General features: G+C 68.8%; 1 protein-coding gene across 4 annotated transcripts in view; it reads left to right on the forward strand.

Annotated features, from left to right (window-relative positions):
• The first annotated feature begins 247 nt into the window (after window positions 1–247).
• NOTCH1 (notch receptor 1) overlaps window positions 248–12,302 on the forward strand; it is a 44,481-nt gene continuing 32,426 nt past the window's right edge. For all 4 annotated transcript variants that reach the window (XM_059658502.1, XM_059658503.1, XM_059658504.1 and 1 more), the window contains exons 1-2: window positions 248–457; window positions 2,109–2,190. In XM_059658502.1, coding sequence (XP_059514485.1) covers window positions 397–457; window positions 2,109–2,190 — 143 coding nt within the window. In that variant the 5' untranslated portion in view covers window positions 248–396. The remainder of the gene's footprint in view (window positions 458–2,108; window positions 2,191–12,302) is intronic.

Genomic DNA, 12,302 nt, shown 5'->3' on the forward strand with positions numbered 1-12,302 from the left:
CCGGGGGAGGTGCCGGCGGGTCGGGGCGCGCGGAGGGGCGCGGCCTGGCGGGGGGCAAGGGCTGCGGAGGGATCGGCGGGGGCGGGGCCGGGGCGGGGCCGGCGGGCGGAGCGCACGGGCGCCTGCACCTCACTAGTGCCTCGGCCGCGGGAGGGAGCGCAGGGGCGTGGGTGCGGGCGCGGGCGCGGCGCGGCGCGGGCAGCGAAGAAACCAGCCGGGGCGCAGAGCGGGGGCCGAGTGGCCACCGGAGCCCAGCGCCGCCCGCCAGCCAAGAAGGAGAGGGCCGTCGCGGGCCTCCGCCGCCCGTGGGCTCTCCCGGCGCGCGCGGGGAGCCCGAGTCCCGCCGGCCCGCGCAGGAGGCCCCCACCGGACGCGGCGGGCAGCCGGCGGGCAGGCATGCCACCGCTCCTGGCGCCCCTGCTCTGCCTGGCGCTGCTGCCCGCGCTCGGCGCACGAGGTAGGCGCCTGCCCCCGCGAGCCCGCAACTTTCCGCGCCCTCGGAAACTTTGGCGGCGCCCGACACGCGCGCCCCGGGGCGGGGTGGGAGCGGGTGGCCAGGGTGGGAAGAAATGGGGACCGGGCGCCCCGGGGCGGGGAGGGGGTGGGAGGGAACAACCGGGGTCTGGGGCTGCGAGCGGAGGGCTGACCCTCCCCCGCGCCGCCTGCCCAGCCGGGGTGGACTCGTGCCGCCGCTCCTGGGGCCGGGTTTGAAGTCGGGTTGGGAGCCGAGTGTGGGGCGCTGGGCGCTGGGGAGGCCCAGTCCTGGGCTCGTGCCCTCCACTAGCTGCGCGTGGGGCTCGTCCCGGGGCGGCGAACTGCCTACCACTTTTCGGTTTGAATCGAGTCGGTTTTGGTTTCCTGTTGCTTTGGGGCCATTTATCTTTCTTCTTCGTCTCAGGCCCGCGCCAGGGGCGGATGTTGGGGCGCGGAGTGTGGGGTCCGGGTGCCGCACTCGCCTTTGCCGAGCCGCGCGGCCCAGCCGGGTGCGAGGCGTGGCGGGTAGTGGGGCGCGAAGTGGGCCCGGTCTCCCCACCCAGTCGGCAGAGTTCGCGCAAAGCCAGGGCCGGGGGCGCGGATCCAGGATCCGAGGGTCCCCGGGCGCCTGGCGCTCCACCCGCCAGTGCCCCCTCCACGGGCTAGGTCGCTGCCCCTCTCCTGGCTCACAGACAGATTTTGGGGGGCCGGGCGCGGAAGACTCAGCTGCTTCTGGGGGGACTTTCACTTTGCCAGAGTTGAAGTTTGGAAACCTGGCGGGTGTGGGGAGGGGGCGCGCATTCATTTCTCCCCTGCACGTGGAGGGGGTCCCCAGGAGTCCCTGGGGGTAACTCAGCCTCCCTAGAAGTTGCAGTAAAGAGTTACCTCCCGCTTCCAGAAGGCAGGGCTCCCCGTCGCCGGCACCGTGAGGGGCCTGATTTACACAGCCCTGGCGGATGGGAGGGAGGGGCTGGATGAATCACTCTGTTCTCGCTTGTGGGGTCAGACTCCTAAAACGGGGCATCTTCATCTTCCCGGGGTGCGCAGGGGGCGCAGCCCCGGAGATGCCTGAGGGAGCAGGTATTGGGTGTCCTCGGAGGCGGGGCCAGGTCCCCAGGGTGCAGTCCCGGTGCCCCAGGAGGCGGCCCTGGCACGACAATGGGCTGCTCTGATTCCTCAGCGGCGGGCGCTTTGTTGGCGGGCGGGGCGGCTGGCCTTGCAGCTGTCGCATTTTCCCACGATCGGGGGAGCCAAGTGTGGCCACCCCCCAGCGCTGCCCCCTCGCAGGACGTGTTTGAACAGCAAGACAATCCTGGTGGCTGGATAGGGGCCCCAGCCCAGCCCGGCTCCCCAATGAAGACGGGGTGGGGGTGCGGAGTTTGGGATCGTGCCCAGGGCCCTCTCGGCTCTCTCCACTGCTCTCCAGGCGGCGTTTCAGGCCACCCTGCCCCGCTCCGAGCGTGCCTGCTGCACCTGCCGGCTCCTCCCGCCCCTCATTCCAGCTTCCTGGGCAGCACATTGAAGCCCCTTGGGGTTCACGCCAGGGCTGCCTGGGGCAACCCCATTAGACAGACGAAGAGGTGAGGGGTGGGCCCTGCTGCCTGGGAGCTGACCTCTCCTCTTGCCCCTCCCAGGCCTGCGATGTTCCCAGCCCAGCGAGACCTGCCTGAACGGCGGGAGTTGTGAAGTGCTCCCCAACGGCACGGAGGCCTGTGTGTGAGTAGCACCTGCGCCCGGGGACCTGTTGCTTTGTCGGCGCGGAGCCCCCTGCCTCGGCGGCAGGGCCGGCGGGGACAGAACACTGGGCCATTGTCTCCTGGAGATGGCCCAGAAGGCTGGGCGCGTCACGTGCTACTTTTATTGGACAGAGTCTGGCAATTACTTAATCACCCCGGTTATGCTGTGTGTGGAGCTGGTCTGGCCCCTGGAGGGTCCAGCTCTCCTTTGTGGGCCACCCGGGCTCCTGGGGTGCTAAGTGAGAGCTCGCGGTACCCCATTTCGTCCAAAAGTCCCCGCGAGACCATTGGCCTGCCTGCCAGGGCAACTGCGGGCCGTTTATTGAGCCGCCCAGCCCCCACCCTGCCAGCCCAGGAGCACCTCTGGCAGGTGAGCGCCCGGTCCGGCTCAGGCTCCTCCCGGCAGGCCGTGCCTCTCAGCAAGAAATTGACTATTTCAAAGCCAAACCCACCCACCTGGGCCCAGCTTGCTCCTCCGGCCTCAGGTGCAGCCGGGGGATAAAAGTTGGAACTAGTGGGTGGCATCGGCCGTGCCCATTTCTTCTGGTTTTGGGGAGTAGGGGGACCTATTGGAAGTGTAGTTTCTGTCCTGGCATCCGCAGCTCTAACCCGACCCCCAACCGCCTGGCCCCTCACCCTCCGAGTCCGGGGTCCCCCGCTGTGAACGGAGCATGTGTCGGGGAGGGGGGTGCCCGTCTGCCGTCTGCCCGCCTGGGAGTCCCCGTCAGCCTCGGGGATGTTTTTCTTGTGTAGCAAGTGCCCTTCAACTTGAATGCATCCCTGATGGGAATAATGAGGAGCCGCTCGCCGGCCGGAGGGAGGCCTCCTCCCCCTGGAGGCCGCAGGGGAAGCGGCCGCCCGTCCCGCCATCCATCCGGTGCGCCCTCATTCCAAGCGCCGAGGGCCCATTCCCCTGACAACCTCGGCCAGTGGCCACGCAGCCCCTCGCCGCTCCCCCTGCCCACACGGAGGCCAATTAGGCAGGCCTGTGAGCAGCCTCCTGGACAAAGGGGATTGTGTCTTTGTCAGATGCTAATGAATGCACACTTTTTTTTTTTTTGCTTCTGCTTTTTTGGGGCCTTTTTCTCTCCTCCCGCAGAAGCCTCACCGACGCGTGATGCCCTAAATCTTGTTTCCCTTCATTCAGAGCCGACAGCTGGGACCCGTGGAAGTGCAGAGGCTATTGTCGGGGGAGGCGGATTAATGCTGGGTGATTAATTATGCGTGGCTTCCCAGAATGCACAGCTCCTCCCGCCAGCCCGCGCCTGCATGGGTGGGGGGGGGGTGTCTCGGTGCTTCTGCAGAGGGATTGGGGCAGGCAGGAAGGTGCTGTGCTGGGCAGCGTGGGGGCCGGGTCTTCTCAGTGCCACCAGGGAGCAGGGGCAGCCTGGCCTGGAGGAAGCTGAGGTCGCCCCGGGCCGACGCCCGTGCCGCGTGCTGCCTGGGCCAAAACGGGTGCCTTGGGGTACGGGCTGCTGCCTCCGCTCACCGGCCTCGGGATGAGGCATCAGGGACAGAGCGATAGATAGAGCGACGTGCCCTCCTCCCCCCGAGCCTGGGCGCCTTGGAGGCCCTGCCAGCCTGAGCCAGGCCGCTGATCGGGGTGCGGGCCTTGTCTGCCCCCGGGCCTGGCGCCCTCTCCTTGGCGGGAAGCCCGCCTCGGTCTGGCCTGGCACTCAGCCGAGCTCGGCCCACAGAGACCCCATTGTGCACACCCACGGACCCACTCGGAAGCGGAGCGGAAGCTGGTCCTCAGGGGCCTGCCGCTGGGCGGGGCCGTGTTGGCGGTGAGGGACCAGACCAGGGTCGGCCCCCGCCACGTCCAGGTGTGCAAAGGCCAGGTCTGGGCGCACGGTGCAGTGTGGGGGTGTCGTGGCCACTCGGGGACAGGGCCCCGCCTCCCTCCGCTTTTGAGGCCTGTGCCAGCCTGCTTGCCCCCACTCCCCACTCTTCCCCGGAGCCCCCGGCAGGGCTGCTGGTGGGAGAGAGGCCCATCCGGTCTGGCAGGGGCGCTGCCCTTGTCCCCCACGGTGCCGGGGTGCAGGGCAGTGGAGCCGCCGACCTGGGCCCTCGGGAAACTCTGACTGTGCCGGTTTACGGACCGTGCGTGGGAAACAGTGGGTCACGGAGCCAGACGCGTCCGTACCTGGTGAATCATCCGTCTCCACCCCGAAGAGAGGGCCACTCCCCCCGGAGCTGCCATGAGGTGGCCCCGGGTCGGAACGAGGCGCAAGTGCAGACGTCTTCCCAGGGAGTCCCAGCGCCCCCCGGCCGGCGGCCAGGAGGACGGGCCTTCCGCACGGTCCGATGGCCCTCTGTGCGGTGGAGGCTGGAGGCCTGCGGGCGGCCGAGGGCCGGGCATTGCACCTAGGTGCTGGGGGGTACTGATGTGGGCTCCGCCTTTTTGTTTTTGTGAATGTGTTTTTATTGGTATCAGAGAGGAATGAGGGGGAGAGAGAGAGAAACATCACCGATGAGAGAGAAGCATGGATCGGCTGCCTCCCACGGGCCCCACACTGGGGATCGAGCCTGCAGCCCGGGCCTGTGCCCTGAGCGGGCATCCTGAGGCCCGAGGATGACGAAGATGCTCCCCTGCTTGTGGGAAAGTCGGGGGTCACAGCAGCAGGCCAGCCCCATGCCCAGAGCCCTGGGGAATGCCCGGCTGGCTGGCTGGCAGGCGGTGGCCTTTAGCTGCGGACCCTCCTGTGTTGGACGCCTGGCCCTGCTGCCCCAGCTCTGTGACCTCAGGCCGCAGGGCCAGCTGGACACAGATCCCCGTCTGTGACGAGGGTCCCACGCGCTGCATCCCTCGGGGGTGGGCGAGGGCGCACGCAACAGGCCGCGGGCGGGCCCGTTTTCTCCCGCCTTCTCCTTTGGAGCTGACGGCGCTGGTTTCAGGATCCTCCTTCTCACGTGCTGAGTTGGCTAATGAGTGAGTTTGCAGGACCTGAGAGGTGCTGCCTGGTGGGCCGGCCAGGCACGGCCTGGGGAGGGGCGCGCACAGCCGAGGGGTTAGTCGCCCGCGATGCTCCACGCAGACACGAGGGGCGCCCGCGGTGTGCTGGGCTCAGGTTAACAGCCTCTGCCCGCGTGGAGTCCACTCTCTCGTGTGGGGGCAGGAGAGGCGAGCTCACGGGCGCGTGACTGTCGGTGGAGGTGAGCGCAGAGGGAGGGGCAGCTCCGGGGGACCCCGCCACCCCGCGTGGCCCCGGTACAGAGAAGCCTGAGCATGGCCCCAGGGACACACCGCACAGGCGGGCGCTGGCCCCACCTCTTCTTCCCCAGGTTCCTGCCCACTGCCCCGTCCTGCCACGCCGCCCGGGCCTTCCCTGGCCACCCCTCGAGGAAACAGAGCCGAGACCACGACTTCCCTTTAAAAGAGGAGGTTCGGAGGTTCAGGCAGGAAGCGGCTGGGCTGAGACGCCACTGGGCCAGCCACCTGGCTTCGAGGGACGTTCTGCGTGTCTGTCACCTGCTCGCTGTTTCCACTGAGTCACTGGCAGGTCCTGGCGAGGGGGAGGACAGTGAAGGCGCATCCTCGCCCTCGGGCTGGGCCGCTGGGGGACGGGACTTCCTCTGTTTCCGGGCGCCTGGCCTCAAGGACGGCGCAGGGGTAGGAACACGTGTCCACACGCGGCGTCAACTAGAAAGTCTCGCTGACTTCCCCGTCGGGGAGGTGGCTTCCCGGGCCAGGCCCCGCCCCTGAGCGGCAGCCGGCGTTCTTTCCATTGACAAGATCACGATGGTATTTTTCAGAAAGAGAAAGAAACCGCTCTTCGCAGGAAGGGGGTGGGGGCAGGGCGGAGGGAGGGGGAGCTGGGTCCGGGCGCCAGGGGCGCGGTCAGGCTTCGGGGACCCAGAAGCGGGGTGGTCAGAGGAGGGGACCCGGGGAGTGACTGCTCCGCTCCCCACGTGCCAGGCCGCAGCCCGAAGGCCCTCGTGCACCGCGCCTTTGCTGGGAAGGCCGGCTGGGCCGAGGGTCCTGGCCCTCCCGGGCTGGAAGGACACCTTTCCTGTTTCATGTCTCGTCTATAAATAGTGAAAGGATGTGGCTGTTCGCAAAGGTGACTGGGCGTCTGGATTGCTTTCCTCAATAATGGGCATAGGAGCGCCACAGACGGCCGCTCCGACGGCACCGTAAAACCCCTGGTGGGCGTGCTGTGCGGCGGCCTCCCACCTCTCCAGGTGGAGGCTGGCTCTGCCCTTTAATATGCCCAGTTTACAGGTGGGAACACTGAGGCCAGCTTGGGAGCCTCCGCCTGCCTGGGCAGGCCTGTCCCGAACTTCCCACCTTCCCGGAGGCTTTAACGAGCGGCTGGCCCGGGGCGTCCTGGCTGTGGGTCAGGATGTGTTTGGTCCTGAAGGTTCCTGGCAAGGCGGGGGCTTGGCTGTCTCTAGGGGCCACCTGGAGGGTCTAGACGACGCGAGGCCAGCCTGGCTCTGGTTTGCTGTGCCCCCCTCGGACCTGTGTCTCCTCCTGGGGCCTCAGCTTCCTCCTCTGAGTGCAGGACTTGGGTTAGGTGGCCCCGAAGCTCCCTTCCGGCTGCATCCCGGCAGGGCCGTGGGATGGACCTGCAGTGCCTGGGGGTGGCGGTGGGCAGCGCTGTGGTGGCAGAGGTGCTGGGAGTCAGGCCTGGCCAGGTGGCAAGGCAGGTTCTGCCAGTCTGGGGCCAGCCCTGGCCTCTGTTCTCACCACCTGGCCTGCTGGTGGGACGCACCTGCTGGAAGCCGGCGTGATTGGCAGGCGCCCTGGGGGAGGGCGGGCCACGGGAGCGGTGCCCTTTCCTGAAGTCCCCTTCTCCTCCTGGCACCGCCCCTCCCGTCCTCACAGCTGGATCTGGGGGAGGAGGGAGATGCTCACAGGGTCCTGGTGGTAAAGCACACGTATACATTTTTTTGCCGTTTTAGCTGCTTACAGTGTGCCATTCAGTGGCCATTTAGCATGTTCACAGGGGTGTGCAGCCATCACCATTGCCTACTTAGTTCCAGAACTTTCTTTATGCCAGACAGACCCTGTGCCCACCAGGCAGGCACTCCCGTCCCCCCCCCGCCCCCCCCCCGGCTCCTGGCCCCTGGCAGGCATTCCTGCTTTCTCCCCCGGGGGCGGGTTCTGGACGGTTCTCTGGGTGGCTCACCCTCGCTGCAGCTGTAGCGGGGTCAGGCCTTCGCTCCTGCCCGCCTGTGCCCGCCCGAGAGGGCAGGTCCGGGACCGGCATCGAGGCCGGTGCCGGCTTGGACGTGAGTCCAGAGGAGGCGGGCGGAGGGGGTGGCCGGTGTCTGGAAGGCCTCCTGGGGGAATCGGTGCTCACTTCTGGCCCGTGTGGCCGCCTCCCCAGCGGGCACGGAGCCCCCTGAGCGGGGCCGGTGTGTCCCTGGGTGTCAGCACGGCCGGGCTTGCCCGCTCCCTGCGTGCTCGGGCTCCCTGCCAGCGCGAGGGCAGGAGCCAGCTGGGAGCGGGGATCTGGCCCTTATGCTCGGACATAGATGGGGCCCTCTCCACACTGCCCTCGGGCTCTGGGGGGCTCCCTGTCTCCTGCAGGCACCAGAGCGGCCTGGGGACCCTGGATGTGGTCCCTCTGGTCAGGCAGACGGGGGGATGCTGGCATCGGGCCCCTGCTCGTCCCCCGGGGTGGGGGACGTCCCCTCATCACCCGTGAGGCGCGTGGAATTCTGGGAGCAGAAACCCCTCCCGATGTCTCACCCCCGAGTGGTCCCTTCTTGCTGCGGGTCCCCCTACCCCTTACCCCTGCTGCCCCTGGGACAGAAGCATTCTGGGAAATGTGGCTCCTCCCCTCCTCCATGCCCCCCATGCTCAGGGACCGGGACCAGGTTACCGTGACTTCCCAGGGGACGAGGTGAAGCATTGCCCTCGCCCCGAGAAGTGACTGCTTGGCGTGGGTGCTGCCCATCGGGTGGGTGAGGGCACCCCCAGGGGTGTGCAGCCATCACACCTCTCCTGCTAGGCCGCCCCGTCCGGAGCCCAGCCCCTTGGGCTCCTGAGCTGGGGCTGAGGGGAGCCTCCCTCCCCCTGAGCAGCAGAGGCAGCCCCTGGGGCTCGGCGTTTCCTGAGAGGAGCACCCGGGGTCCTGGAGGGCTCACACGCGTGGCCGTGCGTGTCCTGGCTCTGCGCTCGCTCACACACATGGCTGTGCGTGTCCTGGCTCTGCGCTCGCTCACACACATGGCTGTGCGTGTCCTGGCTCTGCGCTCGCTCACACACGTGGCTGTGCGTGTCCTGGCTCTGCTCGCTCACACACATGGCTGTGCGTGTCCTGGCTCTGCGCTCGCTCACACACGTGGCTGTGCGTGTCCTGGCTCTGTGCTCGCTCACACACATGGCTGTGCGTGTCCTGGCTCTGTGCTCGCTCACACGTGTGGCTGTGCGTGCCCTGGCTCTGCGTTTGCTCACACGCATGGCTGTGCGTGTCCTGGCTCTGTGCTCGCTCACACGTGTGGCTGTGCGTGCCCTGGCTCTGCGCTCGCTCACACGCGTGGCTGTGCGTGTCCTGGCTCTGTGCTCGCTCACACACATGGCTGTGCATGTCCTGGCTCTGTGCTCGCTCACACGTGTGGCTGTGTGTATCCTGGCTCTGTGCTCGCTCACACACGTGGCTGTGCGTGTCCTGGCTCTGCTCGCTCACACGCGTGGCTGTGCGTGTCCTGGCTCCTCGCTCACACGCATGGCTGTGCGTGTCCTGGCTCTGTGCTCGCTCACACGCGTGGCTGTGCGTGTCCTGGCTCCTCGCTCACGGGCCAGGACTCACCTGTGTGGCAGGGCCTTGGGGGTCCGCTGCGGGGGCCGGGGTGACTCCGACACAGCTGCCAAGCCCCGCCCAGTCTTGGCCAGGCCCAGATGCTGCTGTCCCCAAGGGGAGGCCCCGACCGCGGGCATTGGGGCTCACCTGGCCACCTGCATGGGGCTGATGGGGACAGGTGGGGACGGGCCTCCGGGGAGCTGCTCGCCAGGGGCGGTCAGGAAGCTTCTCAGCGGCTCGGAGGAGGCTGTGACCTGCGGGCCTTGCTCCCGTGCCGGTGGGAAGGCGGGGGGGGGGGGGGGGGGGTGTCCCTGGCGGCCGCCCGCCCTGCCCCTGGCCTGGGTGACGGTGTCTCTGAAGTGCTTGCTGAAGTGCTTGCATTGCTGGTTCTTCTAAGCTGTGTAAAAACTGGTCCCTATCACCCTGTTGACGCCCCAAAGGCAGCCTCTCCGCCCAGCCCAGGCCTCCGGCAGGCAGGTCCCGTCATAGGTCAGAGGTCATAGGCTGGGCCCGAGGCAGGAGCTCGGCTCCTGAGTCACCGCTGAGCCACAGGCGCTGCCCTGGGCCTGGGTGCGGGGCGGCTAGGCCTGCTGAGGGCCCGGAGTTCCTGAGCGGCTCAGGCTCGGGGTGGCCTGGAAGGTGCTGCCGCCCGCAGACACGCCCCTGCCCACTCCAGGCCACGCGGGGCCGGGCTGCTGGGGGACGCGGGGAGAAGGGAGTGGCCTCCGGGAAGATCTGTCCCTGTCTGAGCTGCAGGGACGGGGACGGCCGTGGCCCCAGGGCCCTGCCTCCCACCATTTCCTCTCGGTTTGGTCGCTGATGAGTGGAAACGGCAGTTACTGGAAATGAGAGCGGTTGGGGGAGAAGCCAGCGTCTGAGTGTGTGTTTCCCTGACGGCTTTTCAGTAAGAGGCACCGGCTGAGGCCGGGAGGGTGCCCAGGCCCACGGGGAACATGGGGGGGGGGGCCGCACTTCCGCCCCTGGGGCCTCTGCCTCTTCCTCCTTCCACGGGAGGCCCCGTGACGTGACCGCCTCTGGGCCTCCTGGGTCCACCTGAAGGCCCCCCCCCCCCCCCCCGCACGTGTGGCAGGGGCTCAGGCCTCGGTGGCGCCGGGACCGGGTTTGGCAGCACCGGCACCGGCGCTCAGCAGGCGTGTCTGGCGTGCTCACTGGCGATGCGGGGGGCTGTGCTCTGGGCTTCCCCGTCACAGGACGCCGCTCCGCTGGCCCGGGCGGTGCTGCCGTCAACGGCACAGGCCCTGGAACCGCCTGCCTCCCATGGGTGGGGGCGTGACCTCTCTGAGCGCCCCTCCTGGGGGGACGGGGACCCCATGTGGGAAGCACCCCTCGGCTCAGAGCACGGCCTCCCTGCGTGTTCCTCCAGCTCCGTGGCGTCTCTCAGATGACGCAGGTTCACACGGGCTGTGGGAGGGAGACGGGTGGTCCCCCGAGCCCCCCTCTACCCCCTGAGCCCCTTCCTGCCCACGGGCTCCTCCAGGGGCCAGGCCGCTGCGGCTTGGGGCAAGGTCATGCAAGGGCACAGGGCGCGACCCCCGCTTTCCGTATGGAAGTCCCCCCTCTCCCCCATAGCCCTCCACCCAGGCCAACTGGCCCAGCGTGTCCCCAGGGTGTCACATGTAGGCCCCTCCCTCATCGGGCCACCCCGGCCTGGGTGCAGGTGGCCAGACTGTCTCCCAGCATTGGCGGTGTCCCCAGGCACCTCGGGGGCTGTGCTGGGCTTGGGGTGAGATAGAGGGCGGGGTGGGGGGTCCGGGAGCCTGGTGGTCCCCCGAGCAGGGGTGGGGCTGGGGAGCGCTGGGCTGATGTGAACTGGGAGAGAAGGCCAGAGGGAAAGAGGGCTGGGGACCCCAGAGGGGTGCGAGTGGCTGGCACCACCACGGAAGCCGGTGCCCCACACTCTGGCCTCCTCGGGGGCAGCCCCCGGCCGGCCCTGCCAGGGTCCCGCTGCCCAGAGTCAAGGGTGTCCTGGGAGCAGGGGAGGAATGCCCAGCGGCCAGCTTGCTGTGGGCTCCGGCCCCTCGTCCCCAGTGCCAGCAGGCGGTGACCGGCGTCCAGCGCTGGTGTGACCCTCCTGCTGGCCAGAAGGGGTGCGGAGGAGCTGGGGCCCGTCGGAGCCGGCGGGAGGCGCCCCAGTTCCCAGGCCTCTCACCAGGAGCACCCCCGGCCAGGTTTTGTGTTTCAGCCGCTGTGAGGATGTGAGGACGCATTGTCTGCTCGCCTCCCGGCAGGTCCCAGGGATCAGGTGGTCCAGGGAGAGACCCGGGCGCCCGCGCAGGCAGCTGCCCACCCTCCCTCTGCCCTCGGAGCTCCTGCCGGCCCTGAGCGGCCCTGGACGGCCTGTTCCCGCTGTCCAGCCCCTCCCCCAACCCTGTGGACTCCCCTCGGAGTCTGGCCACCGGGGGTTGAGGAAGGCGGAGATGCGCTCCTGGGCGTAACCTGGGGGAACCCCGTTTTCTCATCAGAAACGGGCGGGGTGCACCTGCAGGACGTGTCCCGGCAGGACGGCTGCAAGAGCCCGACGGGAAGTGCAGGTGGGGGGCCTCCCTCTCTTCTTCCTGGGACTGCGATGAGGGGGTCCTTGGTGCCTCCCCTGAGTTCTCAGGACACTGAACTCAGCGCCAGGGCTGCCCCCGAGTGCCCGCCTCCCTCCCCCCTCCCCTGGCATCGCTCCGGAGGGCAGAGCAGAGGCCAGAACCGGCCGGGATCGGGTTGGCTTCGGCGCGGGGCTCCGCCGGCAGTTGCTGACTTAATTAATCGACTTTGGGATTAAGGCCTCCGGCCCATCGATCCTGCACGGCACCGGGCTCGCCTGCTGGGGCACAGGCCCGGGCACGCCGGGGGCTCTCAGGGGGCTCTCAGGCTCGTCCGTGGGCCCCACGGGGCCGTCTGGGGTTGGGGGGTCCGGGAGAGCCCGGGGAGGACCCGCGCCCCAGCCGTGTCTCCAGCGTGGGGCTCTGTCTTTGGGGAGCAGGTGGGAAACGCCTCCCAGGGGAGGGTCCGCAGGCTTTGCGTCCTCCGCCCGTGGGCTCCCCACCACAGGGGTCGTGGGAGCCCCTGGCCTGTGCTGCTCTGGCCGCGGCAGCTGGGCCGTGTCCGGGAAGCCGCCTGACCTCTGCCCCGGCCCTTCCGTCCCTTCGGCCGGCACGCCACTTCCCACGTCCAGGGGACAGTGCGGGGGGCATTGTGTTCCCCGCGGTGGGAAAGCTCGCTTCCGGGGAGGGGAGGCGGCTCCGGCCCCCACACAAAGGGCTTCCCCGGAGCCAGGACGGAAGACCCGCTCTTCCTGCTCTTCCTCTTCCCAGCGTTTCAAACCGCC

This window comes from Myotis daubentonii, chromosome 11 (assembly GCF_963259705.1).
Source record: "Myotis daubentonii chromosome 11, mMyoDau2.1, whole genome shotgun sequence".
Taxonomy (NCBI): Eukaryota; Metazoa; Chordata; class Mammalia; order Chiroptera; family Vespertilionidae; genus Myotis; species Myotis daubentonii.